Source organism: Acomys minous (genome assembly GCF_964271855.1).
Source record: "Acomys minous genome assembly, chromosome: 13".
NCBI classification, from domain to species: domain Eukaryota; kingdom Metazoa; phylum Chordata; class Mammalia; order Rodentia; family Muridae; genus Acomys; species Acomys minous.
In genome coordinates this window covers 16,815,831-16,842,569 of record NC_140495.1, presented here as the reverse complement: position 1 = coordinate 16,842,569, position 26,739 = coordinate 16,815,831, and the positions used below count along the sequence as shown (strand labels likewise).

The following is a 26,739-nucleotide window of genomic DNA, read 5'->3' as shown; positions in this document are numbered from 1 at the left end:
ATCATTTTTGGAGCTGGCTCCTCCCTCAGGTGGGCCCTGTGAGGACTCGGGGAGGGTTTAAGATACTTGCCTAAGCCTTTAGACACTGCCCTTAGCCTGAGGCCTCTTTTTGTTGTTGTTGTTGTTGTTGTTGTTTTTCTGACAGAGTTTCTCTGTGTAGCCTTGGCTCCCCTGGACTCACTTTGTAGACAGGCTGGCTGTAATCCCAGCACTTGGAAGGCAGAGGCAGAGGCCTCCTTCTTGAGGCCACCTCTTCTGTCTTGTGCCTATGGTTCTGAGGACAGAGCTCTTAGTCACCTGCTATGCCTGGGTTTTGAGTACTTTCATGGCGTTCTGATTTTGGGTGCTAAGGGGGTCTGATTCCTGCTCCACAGATAACCTATACACTGAGGACCTAGGGGGTTCTAAGTCTTGTGGCGGTTTCTCAAGACCTAGCCTTTCCCCACAGGAGTCTCACCTAAGGAGCATAGAGGGACCCATTTCCACTGCCTCGAGGATTTTGTCTTGATGCCTTTCAGCTGTTAAACAAAATGCTGTAGACTAGGTAGCTTTTAAACAACAAAAGTTTATGGCTCACAGGTCTGGTGGCTGGGTAGTTCAGGCAGGGCACTAATGGCTGCTGGTGGGAGCCTGGTGGTGCAGCGGTAATTCCTTTCCACTGTGTCCTTTTGTAGTAGCCAGTGCTGGCTAAAATCCTGTTATAAGGGCACTAATCCTAATCATGATGGCTCCGTCCTTATGACCCAGTTACCCCCCAAAGACTTAATTCCAAATATGTTAGGGATTATGGTTCTAACATATAAATTTTATGGAGGACACAAATATTCAGGCTATTAGCAATTTGATTTCCCAACTTAGGTCTGTTTCTCAGAATACAAATTTCTGGTTTTGGCATTTGCTTTTTGTGGTGAGAAATAAGGATTCAAGCTGGGTATGATGGTACACTCCTGTAATCCCAACCCTTGGAAGGTGGTGGGAGGAAGATTGGAGGCCAGCCTGAGCTACAGGGGAGCCTGCCCCTCAAAAAGAAAACACTACTAAATAAAAAGAATTTCAAATTTAAAGGCATGCTTAGCAGGAGGGCCACCATTGAGGGTATTTGAAGCAGAATGAACCCCAGATTTACGTGTCTTAAAAAGGAACTTCTCTCTTCTCTATTTGTCCTCATTTCTGGCTCCTCCTCTTCCTCCTCCTCTTCCTTCTTCTTCTTTTTTTTTTTTTTTTTTTGTTTTGGTTTTTGGTTTTTGGTTTTTTTCAAGACAGAGTTTCTCTGTGTAGCCCTGGCTGTCCTGAACTTGCTTTGTAGACCAGGCTGGCCTCAAACTCACAGAGATCTGCCTGCCTCTGCCTCTGCCTCCCCATGTGCCACCACGTCTGGCTCTCTTTCTTCTTTGACTATTAAAGGGAATTCTTGGCTTTCTGTCTGCTGCTAGTGAGTCAGATGCCCAGCAGTTACTTGGAAAAGGGTTGACTTTACAGGGCCCATCCCCGCAACATATGAAGCTGCCCCGCCCTCTGGGTCCAGAGCATCTCTAATGGTCTAACACAGAGAGTCGAGATCTCTGTGTTATATGTTGTGCATCTGTATGGATGGAAGCGTGGTGGGAAATAGGGAAGCAGATCCTCTCCTGAAGGCCCCGTTCTTCCCTGTTTGGCTGTTGGGAGGTTTGCAGATCTCAGAGGGCTCTGAGGGGTAACTTGGGGACAGTGGAGATGTTAAGACTTACCTGGTGTGGCTCCTTGTACAATTCATCCGTGCCCTCTGCATGCAGAGGAGGAACCTAGACTTGGGTCATAGGACATGTTGGTGAATGGTTCTAGATCCTGTCGCGTGCAGGCCCTGGGGCTGGGTGCTTCATTCATTGTTTGAATGAAGAAGCAAGCAGTGTCTCCCCATTTCTCCTTCAGCATGCTCAGACCTAGGACAGATACAGATACCCAGGCTCAGCAGCCCTGGCTTTCTTGTCCTAGCGAGCCTCTGGAGTCTATGCTCCTACCATCTTTGGTCAAGTGTGATCATTAGTGCCTGCAGCCGCTGCTGCTTGTCCCTCTGCTGACGTGGGGTTGTGGATCTGGGCACAGTACAGGGGCTTTCAGGTGCCTTCATGGCATAAGGATGGAACTCTGACAAGGACAGAGTACGTTTGCACAAGGTGATATTTGCAGAATTCCATAAGCTGTGTTAGCTGTTGGGATCAAGACAGGGTTTATTCTTTTTTCTTTTTTTTTTTTTTAAATATTTATTTATTATTACTATACAGTGTTCTGCCTCCATGTACACCTGCACACTAGAAAAGGACATCAGATCACATTATAGATGGTTGTGAGCCACCATGTGGTTGCTGGGAATTGAACTCAGGACCTTTGGAAGAGCAGATGCCACTCCTAACATCTGAGCCATCTCTCCAGCCTGTTTCTTTCTGTCTTTTTTCCTTTCTTGTTTTTGGTTTTGTCAAGATGGGGTTTCTCTGTGTAGCCTTGGTGGCTGTCTTGAACTCACTTTGTAGACCAGGTTGGCCTCAAACTCACAGTGATCCGCCCGGCCTCTACCTCCCTGGGATTAAAGGCATGTGCCACCATGCCTGACTTTTTTTTTTTTTTTAAGATTTATTCGTTTATCATGTATACAATGCTCTGCCTGCATGTACACCTGCAGGCCAGAAGAGGGCATCAGATCACATTATATATGGTTGTGAGGTACCATGTGGTTGCTGGGAATTGAACTCAGGACCTTTAGAAGAACAGACAGTGCTCTTAACCTCTGAGCCATCTCTCCAGCCCTCCTCTTCCTCCTCCTCTTCCTCCTCCTCCTCCTCTTCCTTCTTCTTCATCTCCCTCTCCCTCTCCTTCTCCTTCTCCTTTTTCTTCTTTTATTTTTGAGAAAGAGTCTCACTATGTAATCCTGGCTAATGGCCTGGAAACCAGGCTGGCCTCGAACTCATAGAGATTTGCTCGCTTCTCATTGCTTCCCAAGTACTGGGATTAAAAGTATGCGCCACCATGCCCAGCCAAGACAGGCCCTTTAATATTTGACATTTATAGAAATCCACTCTTGAAAAAAAAATTGGCATTTATTATCATAAGCTCCTCCAACTAACTGGTTCTTAAACTCAAGCGTACGTCATAGCCCACATGGGTATGTTAAAACTTAACTGCTGGCTGGGCCGTCCCCAGGGTGTCTGGTTTGCTAGAGAGCTTACACTTCTAACACATTTCCAGGAGATACTGTTGCCACTAGAGCAGGGACCCACTCTGAAAACATTGCTCTATTGGGGGACAGCCTATCCAGCAGCATTTGGCATCCCAGGCAAGGAGTCATTTTCCATCTTAGACATTTCTGTGACTAGTAGAAGCTACAGCTTGGCAGAGACAATTGAAGAATTAGTGGAAAAAAGGGTGTAGGGGAAAGAAATGGGGCTCTGGCTTGAATATTAATAGTTTAGAGAAATTCCAGTGCTTTCCTATGGGTACCCATCAGTCTGTTTAGAACTAGGCAGGCAGGCGTAGAGTTTCCTTACCAGCAAACACTGTCAGTAAGGAAGATGCTGCCCTGGCATTGGCCTCTGCTAGCTTTGTCTTTCTCTCTTGCCTCTTGCCTGCCATTAAGTGCTCTGTCTGCAGTCTAAGTCACTTGTTCTTGAATCTCCATTTCCAGGCTATTGCTCTCTGCGCTGTCCTCAGTGTCTCCCGCCTCTCGCCGTATGGAAGCGGAGCTCTCTGTGGGAAGGCAGTTCCCATCCTCTGGAGAGCCTGCTTGCTCTTGCATCTGCATGAAGCCCAGAGCCCTCAGGGTCAGTTCTGCATGTTACAGGACTCACCTAGCACATAAGTCCAACCACACATTTTTGAGTTCTGCTAACTCCTTCGTGAGATGTTCCTTCTTGCTGTGGGCTCAGGGCTGTTGGTGGGCCCCACTTTTGCATGAGGGGAGATGGTTCTGAGTCAGACAACAGTGGGCAGCCAAACCATCGCGCTTTACTAAAAGGCACACACAGCTCTTAAACACCTGTTATCTCAGCAACTGCTGTGGCATTGCCACTTTGCTGATGGTTATAGCAGGCCACCTATAGCCCTGTCAGTCCACACTTGCAAGTCCCTTCTCTACGTAGAGCCAACAGAGGCCATGGAAGAATCTAGCCAGCTTTGAGTGCAAAGTAGGGAATGCTCGAGAACTAGGGCTTCAGGCACTTGAGACTCTTTCCCTGCTTTTCTTTTGGTTCTATTCTATTTTCTAAACACCCAGAAAGCTGAAAGTGGGAGAAACAGGCCCAGATGCTTGAGTCTAGCACTGCTTCTCTGGGGCACTGACACCTGCTCCCAGCACAGTTGCCCTCAGCTGTGGAGGCTCTTTCCAGATGGTACCTCCTTTGTACACTCTTTCTCATGTGTTCAAGAATGCTGGGGGGATTTTTTTTTTTGAGACAGGGTCTCTCTATATAACCCTGGCTGTCCTGAAACTCACTATGTAGACTAAGCTGGTCTTGAACTCATAGAGATCCATCTGCCTCTGTCTCCTGAGTGCTAGCATTAAAGTCCTTTTTAAATTATTTTTAAGTGTGTACGTGTGTGGTGTGTGTGTGTGTGTGTGTGTGTGTGTGTGTGTGTGTGTGTGTGTGTGTTGCAGTGCAAGTGTGGAAGTCAGAAGACAACTTTTGGGAGTGAGTTCTCTTCTTCCACTATGTGGGTCTTGAATTTGGGTCATCGAATTTGGTAGCAAGCACCTTTACTCACTGAGCCATCTCACCAGCCCTAGGAATTCTTCCAACACTCTTTTCCCAGAGCAGTCCCCTTCCCCGAGTAGCTCCCTTTCCCACCATCAGTTGTTCCCAGCCCTGGGGCTGAGCTTTGTTGTCCCTACAGCAGCCAGTTTGTGCCTGGGAAAGGATGCTCAGGAAATCAGGGTGTGGAGGACACACGTCTGGGGCCGTTGAGCCGTGGTTGAGTGTGTGAGCCTAGGGGCTGTCTTTGTTCCCTTCCTTGAGGTGTTTTTTCATGGTCACAGACTAAATGAAGAAAGTAACTTCCTGGTGTCATTTGTCCCTCTGGCACCCACTGATGTGGGTGTATGGGCAGCCAGCAGGCCACAGCGGGTGGGAGAGGCAGCGTGTCTGGACTAGAGCACCAGAACTTCTTTTCACTTGAAATGGAAAAACCCTTTCGCATTTTATATTTTCCAGATTGGCTAGTAGTGTTGACCATGTGGTGTAAGGGTGTTGGATAATACTTATGTTTATATTCTTATTGGTTACCATGGCAAAAAAAAATTTCAGAATAGATGGTTTCCATGGAGATTATCTTACAGCTAGTTTCTGTGAAGGTCTGGACACTGTGGGTTCAGTCAGTGAATACTCTTAACTGCCATCAGTGCCTTTCTCTGTGCAGTGCCAATGGCCCTGGCAGCCATTCTTTGGACTTGGGCACAGCCATCTGCCTCCCATGCTTGCAGGCCCTAGGACCTCGAAGGTGGTGGTGACCCTGTGGCTCTGCTTCCTGCTGGGGTTCCCCAGCATGGCGTCAGTGACAGCACTTGTTATCAAAGCAAACAAAATGTTCAGGTTAGCCCTGGAGTGGAGCAGATAGCATATCAACCCCCTGAGCCCTTCACCTGGTTTCTGTACGCCAACCTTGCGTCTTCTCCACACTCTTCAGAGGCCTCAGAGCATTTCTTTCATTCCAGATATAGCATTTACCCTAAAGAAGGATTCTCCTTGGCTATGTAACTGCAAGGCTCTTGTCACATTCAACAAAATTAGTGATCTCTTCAAAACAAATTTACTAGAACATGTTCATATTTCCCCCACATTGCATCAAGAATGTCATTTTAGGGCTGGAGAGATGGCTCAGTGGTTAAGAACACTGCTCTTCCAGAGGTCCTGAGTTCAATTCCCAGCAACCACATGGTGGCTCACAACCATCTGTAATGTGATCTGATGCCCTCTTCCCGACTGCAGGTGTCCATGCAGGCATAGCAGTGTATACATAATAAGTAAATATTTTTTAAAAAGTGCTGCTGCAAAAAAAAAAAAAAGAAAGAAAAAAAAAAAGAATGTCATTTTATGGGGCTGGGGCTCAGTTGCCTGAGTGCACAAAGTACTGGGTTTGATTTCTAGCACCAAATAAAAACAGGTACGTCAGCTGGGCGTGATCCCAGCACTCAAGAAGCAGGAGCAGGAGGCTCTCTGTCAGTTTGAGGCTAGCCTGGTCTACAAAGTAAGCCCAGGACAGCCAAGGCTATACAGAGAAACCCTGTCTCAGAAACAACAAACAACAACAGTAAAAAAGCCGGGCATTGTGGCTTGCACCTTTAATCGCAGGCAGAGGCAGGTGGATCACTTGAGTTCGAGGCCAGCCTGGTCTGCAAAGTGAGTATAAGAGAAACCCTGTCTTGAAAAATAAAAACAAACAAACAAGCTAACAAACAAAACCCAAGTATGCCTGTAATCCCTGACCTTGGGATCAGAGGCAGGAAGATCATAAACTCAAGGTCATCCTTAGCTTCATAGCAATTTCAAGGCAAGCTGGCTTACCCTATCTCAGAGAGAAGAAACATATATTGTTCGTGTGTGTGTGTGTGTGTGTGTGTGTGTGTGTGTTAGCCTTGGCTGTCCTGGACTCGCTTTGTAGACCAGGCTGGCCTCGAACTCACAGTGATCCACCTGCCTCTGCCTCCCAAGTGCTGGGATTAAAGGCATGCGCCACCACTGCCTGGCTTTTTAAAAAATTTTATGTGCATTGGTGTGAGGGTGTCAGATTACCTGGAGTTACAGACAGTTGTGAGCTGCCATGTGAGTACTGGGAATTGAACTCAGGTCCTTTGGAAGAGTAGACATTGACTGAGCCATCTCTCCAGCCACTGTGTATTGTTCTTTTGAGTAAGGATATAAATGCCCATATATATCATCCTATTGTCTGTACACTCCTCTCCGCCATGCCTGTAGTTCAGGGTAGAGGGTTCAGAGTCAGGCCAGGGGGAGGAGGAGCTCCTGGACCCAGTGTCCTCAGGAAAATCCGTCTCCTCCTGGAGCTAGGTGGGCAGGTAGGCAAGCTACTACTGCTAGGTGACCTGGGCCAGGTATCAGATAGGCACTGGCCCTTTGTAAGCCTGCAGTGGGAGAGGAGAGAGAAGGATGATGTAACTATAGTTCATTCTGCTGTCTGCAACTTCATTTTTCCAGGAAAAAAGAGAGGCCATGAGACCCCATGGGACATGGCCTCCCTGGGAAGCATGGGGCACTGGCAGAGGACTCTAGCTAATCTGAGGCCAGCTGCCTCTGCTGATTGGCTAGAGTCAGATCTGTATCTGTCTTCGCAGGCCTAGTTCACATACTTTTATGCTGTGCAAAATATGAATTAACTGAGCTTTAGTAGTGATGCCTGGGGTGTGGTCGGTGCCGCTGACACTCTGCATTGAACTAAGTGCAAGGAAAGTTTAAAATAGCCAGCCTTTGTTCCTGGAGTTTTAAAATTCAACTCCAGTAGTTCCAATGATCTGTCTTCAAGTGGATCTATAAATAAACTGCTACTGTTCCTCTTTGTCACCAGAAGCTTCCGAGTCTTCCAGAGACGTCTCTCTGCCGCTCGTCTTCTTAGATGCCTCTCATCTGTAGGGCAGCTGCAGCCATCAGCAAGCTGGGCTGACACATGGGCTTTGTAAAGACAGCAGCATGTTCCCTTTTAAAAACCCAGTTCCCCCCAAATTAACTACATAGGGAGAAATAATAGCTTTGCATTAGAGAGATGACAGTGCCCACTGATCTAGGTCAGAGCCATCAGCATTAGGTCTCGTCGGCACAAACCCTGCAGTGTTAAAATGTGTAACCTGAATCTAGTCACGTTACACATCAGGCAAACCCAAACGGAGAAATGGAGAGACACTTGAGAAAATAACTGACCGATACTCTTCAGAAGTATCTGTCATGAAAGACAAAAGAGGACAGAGGAACTGACACGGATTGCTGGAAGCTGAATAACTAATATAGGACGGGTGCAGAGGCTGGGGAAATGGGTCGGCGGGTAAAGCGCTCATGAGGACCCGAGTCTGGAACCCCAGCACTCATGTAAAAAGCCAGATGTGGCAGTGCATATCTGTAGTCCCAGTGATGGGGAAGCAGAGATAGGAAGGTCCCTGGAGCTCACTAGACACACCCACACATAGGCACAGGCACACATATACAGGCACACACACATGTGAAAATCCTGGATGGTGCTCTGTCTAGACTGGAGATGTGAGGGTATCAGCTGCAACAATTGGTGAAACTCTCTCTGGTTAGTGGTAGTTCCTAGTGTCCATCTCCTGGTCTAGTGACTCCTGTGGTTATGTAAGATGCTGACATAGGGGCAGGGAGCAATGGGAATTCTCTGTACTATTTGCATCTTTTCTATAAGTCTAAAATTAGTTCAAAGCAATTTAATCTTTTATTAAAAACCAACTACAGCCAACACTGGGGCTCTGTTAGAATTCTTAGTCTCCTCCCTCTCCCCTCCAGATGCTCACTACATGGAGGGCAGACATTTCTAGATCGCTCTGAGAGACTCAGGATAGCTGTGGTGGACCTTAAGGAATGTTTGTGAAGCTGACCTCAACAGGAGCTGCCTGCCCTGCCTGGAGGCCACTGTGTGTCCTGAAGGAGTAAGTCTTGGCCTGGCTGCTGAGCTACATTGTTTCCTTTTAAGAGAAAGGAAAGAAAGAAGGAAGGAAGGAACTCTGTCTCGAAAAGAAAAAGAAAGAAAGCAAGAGAGAGACCCTGTGGTCTGGCCACTCACCATTATTCTGGTTTATGTATAATATTAGCTTTGTTGGTTTAGCTTTTGAGACAGGGTCTTTTTTTTTTTTTTTTTTTTTTTTTTGAGACAGAGTTTCTCTGTGTAGCCTTGGCTGTCCTGGACTCACTTTGTAGACCAGGCTAGCCTTGAACTCACAGCAATCCACCTGCCTCTGCCTCCCGAGTGCTGGGATTAAAGGCGAGCGCCACCACGCCCGGCTAAACATTTATATTTGTGTGTGTGGTCTCCAGCACTGAATGTGTCGGTGAGAGGACAGCCTGCAGGCGTCGCTTCTCTCCATTCACCATGTGTGTTCCAGGCTTGGTGGCAAGCTGAGCCATGCGAGGATGCTCGGAGGTGTGTCTCTCATAGGTCCTATGCAAGAAAGTGGGCTTCACTGGGATGGGCCTACCACTCCCCAAAGCTCTTATGGACCAGGTTAAAGGACCTTCCCACTCCCTCTATGTGTCCTGACCCCCACCTTACCTTGCTGCCACCAACGTGTGGCTCTGACTGTGCTATGACAGTAATGGCCTGAAAAATGTCAATACCAAAAGGCTGGCTGTTGTTTCTTGCTCACTGGAACAAAGGCCAGTGAGCTCTGGGAATGTTCTAGTTGCATGATGGGCAGGGCCGGTTGCTTTCTCAGGCTTCTTTGCTTTACACTGCTCAGCCTTCTTAGTTTTATCCTGCTCCATGTCCCTCACCCCTGTGTATCATTTCAGGAGGACAGATCCCCTCACTTCTCGTGAGAGCAAATGTGAGCCCTGCCTGTCAGGGCATTCTCTCCTTGTTTTGAAGGCTCGCCACACCGGGAAATGCTTGCCGGCTTAACTTGGAAACTCTTGAAGAGCCAGGCTGGTCATGGGCCCAAGAGTCGCTGTCCCAGCCCTGGGGCAAGCGGAGTGGGGCTCTGTCCTTTGCCTGTTTATCATTTGCCCCATGCCCACAGGCCTGGGAGCAGTCCAGACATAATGGAATCACCTACGCTCCCTACCTCTCGGAGGGGAGTCATGGAGTGAAAAGATGTACCTTGTTGTCTTCGGTCCCCAAACCCAGATTGCACTGGGTCTGTGTGGCAAGGAGGGCCTGGCAACAACATGTTGATTAGGCCCATGGGTCCCTTGCCATCCGTGTTAAAGACGTGCTCAGCTTCTCAGCCGTGAGAGCCTAGCTGCAGTCAAGGTGGAGCCCTGAGGCTTGCCTGGGGTCTTTGGTTGCAGAGTCTTCCATTCAGCTTTGAGGCTGCTGCTTTGGTCTCAGACCTTGTCTGTCCTTGAACTTAAACACGACCCTGCGCCCTCTTCTCCCCAGAGCCTGGTGTGGGAAACAGGCATGTTCATAAATCTGGAAAGCCAGCCGCAGTAAGCAAACCCTAGGCTCGCGCTTGGCCGGACAGTGGCCAGACTGCCAAACAATCAGATGCTTTTAAGAAACCAGAGTTCCCCGTGGCTTCAGAGCTATGTTTAGAACCAGAAGTTTCTTCCTTTGTTGGGTTCCAAGCCGGAACCCTAAATTACAAGACATTAAGGCTATAGTATCTCTAGTCTGCAAATATGTGTGATTTAAAATAGCCCTGCAACTGTTAACTTCCGAGAGCAGCCAAGGGCCTGAGGTCAGGCTGAGACACCCCTGAGCACTTCTTGCTAAGTGAGGAGAGTGCAGTGGAAGATTGGCTGAAGAGATTTAACTATGGTGTGTGTGTGTGTGTGTGTGTGTGTGTGTGTGTGTGTGTGAGAGAGAGAGAGAGAGAGAGAGAGAGAGAGAGAGAGAGAGAGAGAGAGAGAGAGAGAGAGAGATCATGCATGCATCCATTCCTTCTAGTGTGGCTCTCAGCCTTTCTTCAGAAACGGTGATATGCAGCGACCAGGCAGGCTGTGCAAGGAGGAAATTAGTGAGAACCCAGCCCTAGGTCACACCAGCCTCCCCATTCTGGCTCTGCCTGAAGCCATGGGTCCATTCTAGAGTTTTAGTTTTAGGAACAGGCCGGGCAGAGGACAAGGTGCAGGGGGACCATTAAAAGAAAAGGAGAAATGTGCACTCTGAGCGAAAGTTACTCCTCACCCTTCCGCCCGCCCACCTGCAGGGCCCGTTCTGTTAGCTCAGCTCAGAAGCATCTTCCATCAGCGGCAGGCACTTCTGGCTTCTCGTCCACTGCATGCAGTCCTTGCTTGACTCTGCACGGATCCCCGTGTGGCTGAGGGCTGCTCGGGAAGCCCTGCCTGTGGAATCTGTTTCTTCCTCCCTTCCACTGGAATGAGGTGGTCTGCTTTACACACGTGGGCACTGGGTCACATATTGTCACATATTGATGGCAAGCCTCGTGGGCCTCTCACCTAGCTAGAGTCATCAGCCTGCAGTGTAGGCTCTCAGTGGCGCTCTGTCGGGAGGTGGTACTCTTCACTTTGAGTTCAGTTGGCAGTGATGGAAGGGCACATGTGATATGTTGGGCAGGTGGGCTCCTTGGGGCATTGTAGATTTAATCTTTTTTTTTTTTTTTTTTAAAGAAAGGTTTATTTATTATGTACACAGTACTCTACCTACGTGTAGGCCTGTAAACCAGAAGAGGGCACTAGATCTCATTATAGATGGTTGTGAACCACCATGTGGTTGCTGGGAATTGAACTCAGGACCTCTGGAAGAGCAGTCAGTGCTCTTAACCTCTGAGCCATCTCTCCCAGCCCCTGTGGATTTAATCTTTAGGGGGAGTTGATGAGCCTCTGATTACAAATAGTGATGCCCACCTTGAAAAAATGAGCAGAGCCAGATGTGGTGGTGCACACCTGTAATCTCAGCACTGGGCGAGGCAGAGGTAAGCGGGTCGCTATGAGTTCGAGGCCAAGGCCAACCTGTTCTATAAAGTGAGTCCAGGACAGCCAGGGCTACACAGAGAAACCCTGTCTCGGAAAAAAAAAGAAAAAGAAAAGGCAAGCAGTTCTGAGTCTTGGCAAACAGATCCAGTAGGTAACACCACAGCCCCACACATGATCAAGACACAGAATATTTCATTCCTTATAAAGTTTCCTTTTTGCATATAGAAGCAACTACTAATTGACTTGCTTGTTGTGGGTTTTTTTTTTCTGTGTTTTTGAGACAGGGTCTCACCATGCAGACTTGGCTGGCCTGGAACCTGCTGCTATGTAGAGCAGGCTGACCTCGAGTTCATGGAGATCTATCTGCCTCTGCCTCTGCTGAGAGAGTAAAGGTGTGCACCGTCACGCACAGCTGCTGTGAAGTGGGGTTTTGTTTGGGTTTTCTTTGCATATATGTATGAGTAATATGTAAACACCTGTGGGTATGTGTGTATGCAGTTGTGTGTGCACATACTTGTGGAGGCCAGAGGTTGACATTCAGTTATTGACTGAACCCAGAGCTTGCTGGTTCAGCTCGCCACCCTGCCCGTCTCCAGCACTGGGATTGAAGGCTGGCCGGCACACCTGCTCTCACTTACGGGGTCCTTGCATGCCAAGTCCTTTACCCTCCAAGCCACCCCTCCAGCCCCGCTCACTGGCTTGCTGTCTAAGTTAGTTTGTACTTCTTACTTACTTACAGTTTATGTACGTAGAATCATACAATTATCTACTCATTTGGTCTGGTTTCTTTCAACCTAAATATTTTGAGGTTGATTCATATTGTTGAATGTGTAAGTGGTTCATACTTTTTGCTGCGGAGGGGATTTAACTGAGTGGATATACCACAGTCTGTTTATCTACCTGAGGATAAACGTTGGGTTATTTTCTGTTATTTGGCCATTATAGGCAAGAACAGCAACAAAAGCTGCTGTGAACTTTCATATGCATATTTTTATGCATTTATGCTTCGATTTTTCTTAGAGTGTATGACTAGAACATAAGTAGGTATGATACAAAGCTTATACTAGCATAAGCTGTTTGTTTGTCTGTCTGTTTGTTTGTTTGTTTGTTTGTTTATTCTCTGTGTACCCTTGGCTGTCCTGGACTCGCTTTGTAGACCAGGCTGGCCTCAACTCACAGCGATCTGCCTGCTTCTACCTCCCAAGTGCTGGGATTAAAGGTGTGTGCCACCACGCCCGGCAAGTATAAGCTTTTAAGTAACTGTCCAATTGGCATGCGCTAGTCTATGTATGGAGAATCAAATCAAGGGCCTCATCATGCTAGGCAAGCACTCTGAGCTGTAGCCCTAACCTCAGCCTTTTTGGGGATTGATGGGAAAGTTTTCTTTCTATTTAAAAATTTATGTGTATGAGTGTGTTGCCTACATGTATATGTGTGTACATGCCTTGTGCCTGAGGGTATCAGAAGAGGGTGTCAAATCCCCTGAACCTAGAGTTAGGAATAGTTGTAAGCTACAGTGTGGGTGCTAGGAACAGAACCCAGATTCTCTGGAGGAGAACAAAAAAGCTTGATTCTTTTCGATTGTCCCCTTTTTCTTGTTGTGGTGAGATTGCTGCTTTCCTCCAACTCCCAGTCCCCTAGGCCCATTGTGTAGTCAGCCAACCTGGAGACCAGCCAGGAAATCAGCCCAGAGTGGTCTCTGTGACAAGGAGGACCTATAGGTTGTTGAGGTTTGTTTTTAATGAAGAGTCCTGGTTTGATTCCTCATGCGCCTAGGTAACTGGGCATCAGCCATCAATAGGGACTATAATGCATTCCCTGCTGTGTGTGAGATGGAGCCCAGTGTGGCACATGACAGGGAGAGGTGACAGAAACAGACACGCAGGCAAACACCCTGTGAACACACTGTGATAGCCTACAATCCTCCAGGGTGCCATGAGAAGTCACCTACAGATCCCAAGGGAAATTTCCCTGAAGTTAAGCAGCGGTGTCTCTGGAGATTCATCTTTCTTGTGGTTTGGGTATTAAATTATTTAATGTAAAGGGCATCGCGTGGAACTGTATGTGTGTGCTGATCTTTGTTGGGCGTTTACTTATGATACACTGGATGTATGCGTTTCTTTTCTGCTACTGTGGAAAAGTACCTACCAGAAGCAAGTTAAAGAAGCTAAAGTTTATTTTGGCTCACAGTTTGAGAGGGTACAATCCGTCGTGCTGGGAAGGCATGGTGGCAGAGCGTGAGGTGGCTGCGAGTCAGGAAGCAGCAAGAGGCAGATGCTAGAGTTCTGCTCAGTTCTCCTTTTAACTCAGCCTGGGCCCTCAACCTATGGGAGGGTCCCTCCTCTTCTGTTAAGCCTTTGAAAACACCTCCTAGTCAAGAGCAAAGGTGTGTCCCTGATGACTTTGGGTATCACACCCAGGAACCACCAAAGCCCCAAGGTGCTTTATGTTAAACTGTTGTGGTCATTCCTCTAAGACACTGCTTGGTCAATTTTAGCATCACCATTACCCGAGGCCCTGCCACTTCCCACCAGGCACTTAGCTCTCCCGCGTCTGCTCCCGTGCACCAGGCTCCACAGGAAATGCCGCAGCTCTTAAGTGTTGGAGTGCAGGTGACTGACTGTAGGGCTGTGAGGGCAGGCCCAGTGGCCCTTGGCTGCAGTGCAGACACGGAAGAGGTTTTGTCACAGGAACTTCACTGCTCCTGTCTGTTGGTTGGGCCCTTTGAGGCATCAAGTATTTGTGGAGGGCCTCTGTTCTCAGCTGGGCAGGCATTCCAGGACAGATGGGGAAGGCAGGGTGCAGAAACTGTTAAGGCTTGGGCGAGCTAGTGGCCTCCATAGAGATACTAAGGGGAAAGTGCACATCGAAGTCCTGCTGCAGTTGGTGTGACCTTTCACCCGTCACAGGCTGCCTGATACCCAGCAAGTGTGTGCTTTGAGATCAGATACCAGCTGGGTGATTTTGAGGAAGCACATAACCTGCCAGGGTGATCCTTCCTCAAAGAACACTTAGCCTGAGTGTCGTCTCTCTAGAAAATAATGAAACAGTCCCTTCTGTGAAGGACCTTTAAGGATTCAGTGAGGTGACGTTAAATTGGGCCTGCAGTAGGTGGCAGGTAAGCAGTGGTCAGCCTGGCCAGCCTCGGTGCTGTGATGCTGGGGTTTTGTTCTTTTGGCCTAGACCGTGACCTTAAGTTCACTGTGTAGCCCAGGCTGGCCTCACACTTGTGATCCTCCTACATCAGCTTCCGGGGTTGCTGGGGTTACAGGTACCACATTCAGCTTCCAGAAACCCCAAGTTCTTTGTTAACTTCCTTCCTTTTGTTTTCTTATTCTATATTTCTTTTAATTATAAATTTATTTTTAGGCCAGGCAGTGGTGGCACATGCCTTTAATCCCAGCACTCAGGAGACAGAGGCAGGTGGATCTCTGTCAGATCGAGGCCAGCCTGGTCTACAGAGCAAGTTCCAGTACAGCCAGGACTACACAAAGAAACCCTGTCTCAAACCATTTTTTAATTTTATTTATTATTATTATTATTATTATTATTATTAAGTGTGTGTGAGTACACTCGTCTGTGTATACCATAGCATGTGCATGGAGGATAGAAGACAAGTTCTGGCTCATTGGTTCTTTCCTTCCGCCATGGATTTGGGTTAAACTCAGCAAGCACTTGTCCTCACTAAGCCGTCCCCTGCCACTCTAAGTCTCCATATGTAGCCCAGGTCACCCTGGCATTCACAGCCCTATGCTTTAGCCTCCAAGCGCCAGGATTGTGTTTCTTTCCTCAGGTCCCTTTGTTGTGACATGAAGACAGCCCCTATGGAAGCATGGTATCCATGGAAACACATCCTCCCCCCCCCCCCAAGCCATTTCTCTAGCTTGGAGCACTGTGGCTCCAGTTCTTGCTGCTCCCTTGGATCTGCTCAGCTTCGACTGAGCAGGAGATTGCTAAAGTTGGCGCTCACTCCCCACCCCCACCTCGTCATCCTCTGCTGTCTCCAGAAGCTCCCTTCAGCACTGGCAGTTTCTGGGCTGCTCTGCAGAAACACTCAGAATTTCCATTCCCCTCTTCCCAGGCACCAGGCAGCACCAGTCTGGCCGTCCCCGTGAAGATGCCTGCTGTCGGTGTGTGTGTGAGTACACCAGTCTGTGTGTAAGCCTGTAACCTTCCCTCAGTAGACTGTTCTGGTGGAGCTGTGGGGACTCGGGCCTGGGGGAAGAGTGTGTCTGTCTGAAAGGAGTGCTCACAGGACTGAGAATATTTTTCAAGGCTTGATGGTGACTTCAGATGAGCTCATCGAAACCCATTGACCCCATTTTAGAGATGAGAAGGCAGAGGCACTAGCTGGTCAGTGGTGGAGCCTGGGGATCACTGTGGTGGGCCCAAGCTTTCATGGCAAGGCTGGTAGGCTTCTGAAGTACTTCCTTATGGAATAGGCTTCTGGGTAGGCACTGAGATATAAAGTACATTGGTCCCTAGATGGACCGAAAGAGGCCTGGTCCTCATAGCCAGGAGCTTAGCAAATGGCCGCATTACACAGCAGACAATGTCAGTAGTGGGCATGTGGGCACGCCACTGACTTTGTTCTAAAGAACATCCTCTGGCTCAGGCCTCACATTCAAGTTCTTCGGCCACTAGAGCTGGCATTTTTTATGTTCACACCAGTGTGTCCTTGAGAGTTTGTGGTTTATAAGATCAGAATTCTTCCCTAATAAAGAAAAATATTCGAGTAGGCACCCCGTGCTTGAACTGCCCTTGAATTCCTCCTTTGTCACTTGAATCCTCTCCTGGTCCATTCCTTTCGAGGGCTGTGATGTAACCCAGGTGAGCATGTCCAGGCCAGGCATCCTTCAGGCCTGGCATGTTCTGGGTTACTCTAAGAGGGAAGACTCTGCGGGGAGATGTAAGCACCCAGCTGATAGCGCGTCTATAGGCATCCCAGTGCTATCAGGGCTGGGTGGTACCCTAAGTGAGTCGCAGTTGTACTAGAGGTGGCTCAGGTATGCAGGCGCCAAGGAGCTCCTGACAGGGAGGGCAGGGTACTTTTTACAGAGAGATTGGAGCAGGTGAAAGGAAGCATCCATGGAGAGGAAAATGCGGCCTGAGTGCCAGGGCACAGAGCAAGAGGAGTGTAGAAGGAGGTGGACTGGATTGGACAGAGCCCCGAGGGTGACGTGGTACATCTGGAATGTCCACTAGACATTTGTGGGTCACCAAGGCATTGGGACCACGGCATCTGCTGACCTGCCTCCAGGCAGCAGTGCTCAGGGAATCCTCCTGCTCAACAAACACAGGCTGCTTCCTAGGGCAGTATAAGCCTTCATTTGAGTACAGAGAGGGCTCAACTTTTATGACTTGGGGGCTCAGTGACCCTTCAAGTCATAAAAACCCAAGTGCCTCCTATTCCTGGAGTCCTGTTTGAAACAAGCCAGCTGTGGCTGTCCTGTGGGTTCTGGCTCTGCCAGCCATCTGGGCAGAAGAGTCACACAGAGATCTTTGTTTTTCCAGGGGATTTGGGGCAGGGCCGGTTGGGACACCCTCTCTCATTTCTGGACTGCAGCTGCTAGGCCCTTAGGAAGGCGCTAGTGAAGCTTGGAGCAGCCCATGTTGGGAGGGCGGAGTTGAAGTCAGGCTGCCCAGGGGAAGAGGGACTTCAGAGCCGTGCAGCCTTCATGTCTTTGGCTCCTCCAAGATGCATCCTGGGTGGTGCCTAAGAGTGAAGAGTTAAGAGCTGGACCAGCTTCCCCAGGGACCTCTGAAAGCCCCCCTGACGACATCCAGGGGTCTACCTGCCCCTGTGCCCAGGCACCATCTAGTCTGGACTGCCGGGCACTCAATTCCACTTCCCCTTGGTCTCTGCTGAGAGGCTAGGCATGGTGTGTTAGGAGGGTGTGTCCTGTTTCCCTGCTGACTCTTAGGAGCCCTTTCCTCAGCTTTCCTGGCTTGTCAGATAATCCTCTGGAGATGCCCCTCTCCCCTTGTTTCCTTAACTACCAAATAGATTCTCAGACTGCTCTCTTCCTGTCTTTAGCCAGAAATGGATCTGCCTGGCCCACCAGGCAGAGACAACAGTCTGGAGTCAATGCAAAGCCAGCCCCAGGAGCCTGTCAGCATGCCCCAGGCACTGACTAGCACACTTGAGCACATCGTGGGCCAGCTGGACGTCCTCACACAGGTAGGGAGCACACCCCTCATCTGCGTTGATCTCGCATTTGAACCATTTGATGTCGGTTGGTAGGTACTGAGTTTTGTTTTCATGAGCAGGGTCACCTTGTGTGGCCTAGGTTGACCTTGAACTGGAAATCCTCTTACTCCAGCCTCCTGAGCACTGTGACAGGCGTGTGTCTGTCAGCATCCCTGGTAACTGCTGGGCTTTTAAAAATGGAAGTTCCAAGTGCCTCTGTGTTCCTCATGTGTGTGGTGGCTATCTTCAGCATGGTTTCTATTGCAGTAATGAAACATGACCAAAAAAGAAAAGAAGTTCGGGGAATGGGTTTATTTGGCTTGCACCTCCACATGGTAGTCCATCATTAGAGGAAGTCAGGACAGGAACTTGAAAGCAGGAGCTGATCCAGAGGCCATCAAGGAGTGCTGCTTATCAGCTTGTTCCTCATGGCTTGCTCAGCCTGCTTTCTTATAGAACCCAGGACCACCAGTCCAGGGGTGTCTCCACACACACACACAGAGGGCTGGGCCCTCCCCTATCAATCACTAAAGAAAATGCCCTGCTGGCTTGCCTGCAGCCTGGCCTTATGAAAGCATTTTCTTAATTGAGGTTCCCTCTTCCCAGATGACTAGAGCTTGTGTCAAGTTGACATAAAACTAGCCATGATAGTGGCTTACACCTTTGATTTTAGCAAGTGGGTGTCTGTGAGTTTGAGGCCAGCCTGGTTTACATATTAAGTTCTAGGCTAGCCAAGTCTACATAGTATGAGACTCTGTCTTTTAGAATAATGTTTCTGTGAATGTAAAGGTGGAGGTAGGGGAGAATGGACCTGTTTTCCAACCTACATTAATGAAATACCAGTGTCTCCCCTGGGATCTTGGCTTTAAACTGTGTAAGCCCCAGTCACTAAACTCCAAAATCACCACACAGGTTTCTGCCAGAGTTTGCTCACCGTGATGTGGCTGGGGCCAGAACAGTGCTTGGAGAGCAGTGCTGTTCACTCCTTCCGTTCTCGCCTGCCAGGGTGTTGGGAGCCGTGACTTGGAGTTTTTGCAAGCCTGGCTTTGAACCCAGTGCCACCTTTACTCCCAAGGTGCCCTTGGAACAGCCCCATTAGTTCTTTAAACTCTGGTGCCGTGGCCTGCAGTGCACAGATGGCCAGGGCACTTGGCCTCTCGTGTTTGTGGTAAGGGTTAGCGGACTTGAATCTCTGCAGAGTAGTTGGCTCGTGCCTGGTTCTAGGTGTCTGCTGAGTAAGGTTTACTGTGGCCCTGCCTGTGGTCTTCCTCAGTGAGGGAAATGTGGCTCCTGCTCTCTGGAGCTTAACTAACATTGGCAACTTGCAACTTATAGCATAGCAGCTTCAATAAGAGCAAAATACCCTGACAGGAGGTGGCCACTGCACTGGGTTATGCCCAGGGGAGCATCACATCTGAGGAACGCCCTGACAGAAGAGCAACCTGCCTGTGGAGGGACCAAGTAAACCCAGGGAGCCAACATGTGGCACAAGAGGACAGTGGGCAAGGCAGTGTTGAGAGACCTCTGTCTCCCTGGCGCCTTGGCCTTAGATGCCTGGCAGGGATCTAAGATTCCAGCATCCCGTGCTGGCTTGTAGTTAACAAGGCTGTGGGAGGGACACGTGGCCTGCTAGGAAGGGTTGTAAAAGCAGGGAGAGGCGAGCGATTGGGCCCTAGGTGAGGGATAGGAATGGCGCTGAAGCAGCCTGGGATCCTCCTGGCTCTGAACCTCAGACTAAGTGAGAAAAGCCACTCCACATTGTGTCACAGCGTTGGTAGAATGTCACTTTGGGCCCACAGATGCCAGCACCCATGGCAGAGGCTGAGTGGCTGGATGTCAGAGTTGGGGGACTCCAGAGCACAGTGCACAGACATCCTGGAAAGCCTGTTAACCCCTGAGAAGAAAGCCTGCTCTAAAGAGACGAGAGCAGTGTACCAAGTCTTTAAGATGAAAAACCCAGTTCGAGTCTGACAGAAACTTCCTCATGTCCTTCACAGCCTCATCAAGAGAGAGGTCGGGGAGGCCGAGTCATTAGGACTTTATAGGCTAAAATTGAAAAGTAAGTCTAAGAAGGTGACTAAAAATACGAGTACAGCACTGAAAACATTTCCTGCTGCTGAGTTAGGGGTGCACATGGAAGGTTTGTTTTGTGTTAGCAGTCAGGACTATGATAGTAGCTTTGTAAGAAACTCGTACCACAGAGTGAAGTGGTCTGCGACCAGGTATCTGAATGCCCCTAAGACACCTCGTCCTGCCTGACAAATCCACGTTGATCTTGTCCTCTGATGGTACCCGTGTATTCCTTGGGCCCAGTGTGTCCTGAGGAAGCTTGGATTCCATTAAGCCCTACACAAGGCTCATCCCAGACCGTGCTCTTTGGAAGCTTGGGCCTCAGCTGTTTTGTAGACAGGCCCTGACTGAAGCAGCCCTCTCCTGAGGCCTAAACCCAGGTAGGCACTGCCACCTTTCTTTTCAAGCCACCTGTTTAGCCGGCTCCCTGTTTAGTCTGTGAGTACTGGCCTTGGGTGCTACCCCCTTGACAGGTATTTCTCACTGTGTGCTTAATCCTAAAGCCCTCTGCTCTGATTCCTGCTACAGTGATGTCCGGATGAAGCATGCGCTGTGCTGTCTGAGAGTATGTACTACCCTTTCCCCCTCTTTAAGAAGTCTGCTTCCGCATGGCCTCCCAGAGGGAGATGGTACCTCCTGGATCCCTGCCACTTCAATCCTGCAGAGCATCCTTCCAGGGAGCCATGATACTGCAGTGGGCAGTGGGCAGGTCCTCTAGTGCCCATTAGAAAGGACCTTTTTCTTTTCTTCTCTTTCTTCCTTTCTTTTTTCCTGGAACTCGCACCACAGACCAGGCTGGCTTTGAATTCACAAATATCCTCCTGCCTTTGCCTCCAGAGTACTGGGGTTAAAGGTATGTGCCACCACCACATAGCTAAGATGCTAATTCTTTTTTTTTTTTTCTTTTTCTTTTTTTTTTTGGTGGGGGGAGTATTGTTGTTGTTGGTTGGTTGGTTGGTTTGGTTTGGTTTGGTTTTTCAAGACAGGGTTTCTCTGTTTAGCTTTGGCTGTCCTGGACTTGCTGTGTAGAGCAGGCTGGCCTGGAACTCACAGCAATCCACCTGCCTCTGCCTCCCAAATGCTAGGATTAAAGGCGTGCACTACCACACCCCACCTGAAGGTGCTAATTCTTAAAGCTGAATTCTTAGTTCATCCTGGCAATCCTGCACTTAGAATGCTGAGGCAAGAGGATCAACAGTGTAAGGCCAGCCTGGTCGTGTGTATGTGTGTGTGTGTGTGTATGTAGTTCAATGGGGCAAGACAAAAACATCTCAGCCCTCTCCAGGATGTCAACCCCCACCCTACCCCCAAAGCAGTCCTTCTTAAAGAAAAGTCCTGAAGTCAGGAAAGTGAACAGCCAACCTTAGGGCTCAGAGTGTGTCTGGCTTTACTGCAGCCTTACTTGGTGCTCTGGAGAAACTTAAGCCTCCTGTGCCTTGGTCTCCAGGCCTGGATTGCAATGCTGTTAGCAGCACCCTCCAGGCCTCGGGCAGTATAAAATGTGTCCACCTTGGAGCTCGTCAAGCAGTGCCCAGCGGTGCTGTGTGCCTCTGTCATGGTAGGAGCAGAGCCTTCTATATGGCAGCACCACAAGGCCTTCCTCCAGTCTACTACTGCCTCCTGAAGCTAGGCCTTCCCAGTGCTCAGAGAGCCGTTGCTCAGCCCTTCAGAGGAAGGGATGTTGCCCATGTGAAACCCAGTGCCATCCCTGAGAGGCCCCCTTGACTGACTCTGATGTGAGAGTCAGGCTTCAACAGGGAGCAGGCAGCTGGGGCCACTGGGAAAGCTACGAGTCGTGCATAAGGAGCCCTGCCAGTCAGGGCATGGAGGCCTTGGGTTGTCTGGCAGGAGTTACAGAACAGCAACCCAGGAGTGACGGGCACTGACAAGAGCGGAGCTGGAGCCTGGCCTGGCAGAAGCCAGAGGGATATGGGAGTGAGATAGACTTAGGCAAGACGCAGGCAGAGCTGTCACAGGCTTGCTCCTGGAAGCAACTTTCTAAAGCCTTGGAGCCAGACTTCACTGCGGGTCAAGGAAGTGGGTGGTGAGCTCAGCAAAACTAAGGCTTCTAGCCTCCCAAGCAAGTAAGCAAGGAGGAGGGTGACCCCCTGGGGCCAAGAGGCTATGCAGGTCTGTCAGAATCCCAACTGCCCTTGGGGTTTGTTTGTACAGCATGAGAAATCAGTTCTTTAACCCCACATTACCTGTTAGAAACTTCTCGTGCTTATAAAATGCACACATTATTGTTCAACATTGCATTTATGAGCCAGTGTAGTGGTGCAGGCCTTTAATCCCAGCACCAGGGAGGCAGAGGAAGTGGGTCTTTTTGTTGTTTGTTTGTTTGTCTGTCTGTTTGAGACAATGTTTCTCTATGTAGCCTTGAATGGCCTGGACTTGCTTTGTAGACCAGACTGGCCTTGAACTCACAGAGATCTGCCTCCCTGAGTGCTGGGATTACTGGCGTGTGCCATTGTGCCTGGCTAGGGAGGTGGATCTCTAAGTAGTCTACAGAGTTCCCAGACAGCCAGGGCTACACAGAGAAACCCTGTCTCGGGGGAAGGAAGAGGGGACATCACTTTTGAAATGACATTGCAAGGTGTGGAGCCCTTTGCTCCATTTCCTCTTGTCTGTATTCTTCCTGGTTGGCACAGTCTTCAGGCTGCCTCAGATTGTTTTAGATGGAAAGTCACTGAGCGCATCCTGATGCTTGGAAAAGCATCTTCCAGGGCTTTCCTTTGCACCCTCACTTGATCTTCCAATTTCCTAGCACTTAGCTTCTTGCCAGGTGCTGAGAAGGCCTCAGCAATGGCTTCACCTGGATCCAGCCTGGGGCTTGCCCAGCCTGTGGCTTTGGCAGGAAGCAGGTAATCCTGATCCTAGCCACTGTGGCAGAGCATCCCTGCATCCCTTGCTAAACGGTGTGGGACGTCTTCATCAAGAAGTTTCCTGCAGAACCAGCAAGGCAACTCATCGGTAAAGCAGCTACTGTGCATGCCTGGCAATCTCTGATGCCTGGAACCCACGAAAAAGTGAGGGGAGAAAACGGACTCCTCAGAGCCATTTTCTGATGTCTGTGCACATGCTGCGGACATTGTGCCCTCCCCTCAGTAATTAAAAAAATAGATAGATAGATTTTTTTTCTTTTTGGTTTTTCGAGACAGGGTTTCTCTGTGTAGCCTTGGCTGTCCTAGACTCACTTTGTAGACTAGGCTGACCTTAAACTCACAGCAATCCACCTGCCTCTGCCTCCCGAGTGCTGGGATTAAAGGCGTGTGCTTTAATAAATAATGTTTTAAAAAGATGTTTGAGGCTGGAGAGATGGCTTACCTGTTAAGGGAGTTTAAATCACAAATGCTGGGGACAAAGCCCAGTGGTAGCGCTTGCCCAGCATACACAGGTCCCTGACTTCCTACTACTGCCCACCAAAAACTTCCTGTAGAACAAACTTAACCTTCCTCAGGGCTCTGCAATCAGAGCCCAGAAGGCTGGACCCTGGGCCTGTCCACCCAGAATACACACACACACACACACACACACACACACACACACACTCTCTCTCTCTCTCTCTCTCTCTCTCTCTCTCTCTCTCTCTCTCTCTTCCCTGGCGTGTGCTCTTGGTGGGGAGAACTCACTCTTGCTACCCCTGTGAGCCCGCTACTCGAGGCTTCCCGTGCCCTCTGCTGAGCCCATGGCGGTTCCTGTCCCAGCTGGATGTCATGTTCCGAGTAGCCAGGACTCCCCAGCTTCGCTCATGCCCACCAAGTATGGAGAAGTTCTGCCTTGGGATTCAGGGATATTTCTTATCAAATGAGCCACCCGACTATAAAATGCCTCAGCACATCCACTCTCCTAGATTTGGAGGCAACCTGGATGTCTTGGACATTTGCTATCATTTCCATGGCCTCGGTTTTCTTCCTCCCTCCCTCCCTCTTGTCCTTTCTTTTTTCACTTTTTTTTAGTTTTTCATGATAGGGTTTCTCTGTGTAGCCCTGGCTGTCCTGGAACTCCCTCTGTAGATCAGGCTGGCCTAGAATTCAGATCCACCTACCTCTGTCTCCCTAGTGCGGAGATAAAAGGTGTGCACCACTGCCACCTGGCTCAGGTTTTGGTTTGGTTTGTTTTTTTTTTCTTTTTTCTTTTTCTTTTTTTTTTGGCGGGGGGGGCAGGTTGAGACAGGGTTTCTCTGTGTATTGGTTTTTTCTTTTTCTTATGAATGAGGATAGTCAAAAATGCTAGACTCCTCAGTTAACTGGCCCGGGGCAGCTCTGTGGTAAAGACTCGCCAGTCCAGTGTTGTATGAGGCACTGTGGGAAAGCCCTGGGATAGCCTGTAGCATGAGAGCCGTCCAGGGATCTGTAAGCTGCCAGGGAAGTGTAGGTGTCTGTCTAGGTTGGGGGGTGGGGTGCACGAGGGGTGACAATGGCAATGGGGTGAGGCTACTGAAAGTCAGGGATGAGGGGCCTGCGTGGTGGCACACTCCTTTAATCTCAGCACTCGGGAGGCAGAGGCAGGTGGATCGCTTGTCTCAAAACAAAGTAAAACAAACAACAATAACAACAACAAAAAAGAAACACCAACAAAGAATAAATTTTCAGTGCTAGAGAGATGGCTCAGCCATTAAGAGCCTGGCTGTCTTCCAAGAGGACATAGGTTTGGTCCCCAGCACCCGTGTGGCAGTTCACAATAACCTGTAACTCTCGTTCCAGAGGGTCTGGTGCCTTCTTTTGGCCTCCATGGACACCAGACACACGTGTGATACACAGACATACAAGCAGACAAAACACCCATATACATAAAATAAAAATAAGTAAATCTTAAGAAAACAGGAAGAAGTACCCACACCTTCCCCAGGCTAGTTGCCGCTGGCCTGGCATCTGAGACTGGTAAGCTAAGGAGCCGGGCCTGCACAGCACTTCCCACAGTGGCCTCCCAGGCCCCAGAAGCCTGCAGGGAAAAACCAGGGACAAGAGCAGAAAGGCTGGGGCTGGAGAGATGGCTCAGCGGTTAAGAAGCACTGACTGCTCTTCCAGAGGTCTTGAGTTCAATTCCCAGCAACCACATGGTGCCTCACAACATATATAATGTGATCTAATGTGCACTGTATAAATTTAAAAAAAAAAAAAAAAAGAGCAGAAAGGCCAGCGCTGTGGTCGAGCTTTCCATAGGGTGTAGCTCCTGGTGCAGCAGCGTCCACTCCTGCTGTTTCTGTACCACTGGCCACCTCCCTTTTCCATGTTGCCCTTCACAAACCACTGTGCTACCCAGTAACCCCCTTTCTGTCTTGTGAGGGGGGCTGCAGACATCAGCATCTCTGGTAGAGCCATGTCTTCCCTTGAGTGAAATCGGCTCTGCTGCCATGCTAGGCCGGTCCCTCATGGCAGGATCTGGAGGACTCAAGCCAGACCCTAGCGCTGCCAGACCTGTTTGCTTGATGTCAGGTACTGAGGGATGCCAGCACCAACTCTGTCCTTTCCTCTTGTGCCCCTGTATTGATGCTGGAAAGTTAGCTAGCAGGCAGGTAGAGTCTTGGTCCAGCTCAGCTCCCCATTGGCTCCCTTGTGTTCTGCTGGGGACTCAGAATCCTTCCTGAAGGGTTGCTGGGCCTCGCTACCCTCCTGCGCATTTGGGTTTCTCTTCAGGGTGGGGCGTGAAGATGTGGGCAGTGACCCGGGAGCCTGGGAGGCTTCTGTAAGCAGCCCAACACAGGCTCAGCCAGAGGCTTGGTGGTTTTGTTTCAGAAGCCGACAGCAAAGTTATTTTTGACTCCAGTTTCACATCTTGCTGCTTTTAAAAATACCAAGCCATGAAATTCTTGCAACTTTTTGCTCCAACTGTTTTTTTTTTTTTTTAAATAGTATGCAGTGCTTCAGGCCAGCCCCAGCCATGCTGTGATGTCACTGTCAGGTTCCTACGGCGTATAGAGACTGCTAGGCTCTGAGCTAAGACTTGAAATTTAAGCAAGAAGAACCAGGCCATGCCAGCTCTGTTGATTTGGGGCTCCTAGGCAGTTGAGTTTGCCAAATGTTCTGGTCCGATGTCATTCAACAAGGCAAGGGGTTTTGCTTGGTTTGGGGATTTAGATGCCGTAAACCACCCCTGTCCTGCCAAGCTTAATGAGCTGCTGGGTGAGTGTGTCCTTCCACACTAGTGGGAAAGGTGGGGTTGCTAGTCGGTGCCACTGTGCTGTGGGCCAAGCTGCCTGACTGCTTTGTGGGGCTTTCATGTCCTTCTTTGCCAGGCAGGCCAGCTGTTGTTCGTAGAAATAGACTCTGCATTTTAAAGTAGTTACACCGCTTTCCCTGTGGGTCTTCCTTCCCATGAAATTGCAAACCCAGTTTGTCAGGTAGGACAGAGCAAGGGTCCCGGTGCGGCGTTCTGGCGGTCCCTGCTTGCAGGAAGGCACTTGTTCGTCTCCACCAAGACCACCCTCTACATGCCAGCGCTTGCTAACAGTCACATCTAAGGTCCACACAGTCGGTCCAGAGTGAGTTCCTCCTCCTCCTCTCCATGGGAGCTACCCTTTCAGCACAGTCAGATTCAGAGCAGACTGAGCCCTGTCACTTGGGGCTTTGGAGACAAGAGACTCACTTGTCTCTCTGTTAAGAGGTTACTTCCTGGGAGACAAGGGACTCAGGACATTGTGCAATCTGTGGTGGGGACAGGCTTGATGCCTGCCTTGAGCGAGTTTCAGAGGCTCCGGGGAAGAATAAGAACATCTGTCTGGTCCCGGCTCTTCCTCCCCAGCCCTGTTGCTGGCTTTGGCTCCTGTGGCTTTACAATAGGGAACAGTGGGGGAGGCTATTCCCTCCTCAAGTACCAAGTCAAGGCAGTATGCAGCCTCCCCACATGGTACGCAGCTTATTAGCTGCACTCTAAAACTAGCTCGTGTTTGTTATTGCATGG

General features: G+C 49.5%; 1 protein-coding gene across 4 annotated transcripts in view; it reads left to right on the top strand.

The window, feature by feature from the left end:
* Nucleotides 1-26,739, top strand: part of POC1A (POC1 centriolar protein A) — a 74,330-nt gene that overhangs the window by 36,021 nt on the left and 11,570 nt on the right. For 3 of the 4 annotated variants that reach the window (XM_084751688.1, XM_084751687.1, XM_084751690.1), the window contains 2 exons: nucleotides 15,658-15,714; nucleotides 17,614-17,757. In XM_084751688.1, the coding sequence (XP_084607814.1) occupies nucleotides 15,658-15,714; nucleotides 17,614-17,757 (201 nt within the window). The remainder of the gene's footprint in view (nucleotides 1-15,657; nucleotides 15,715-17,613; nucleotides 17,758-26,739) is intronic. The other variant, XM_084751689.1, reaches the window with a different exon arrangement.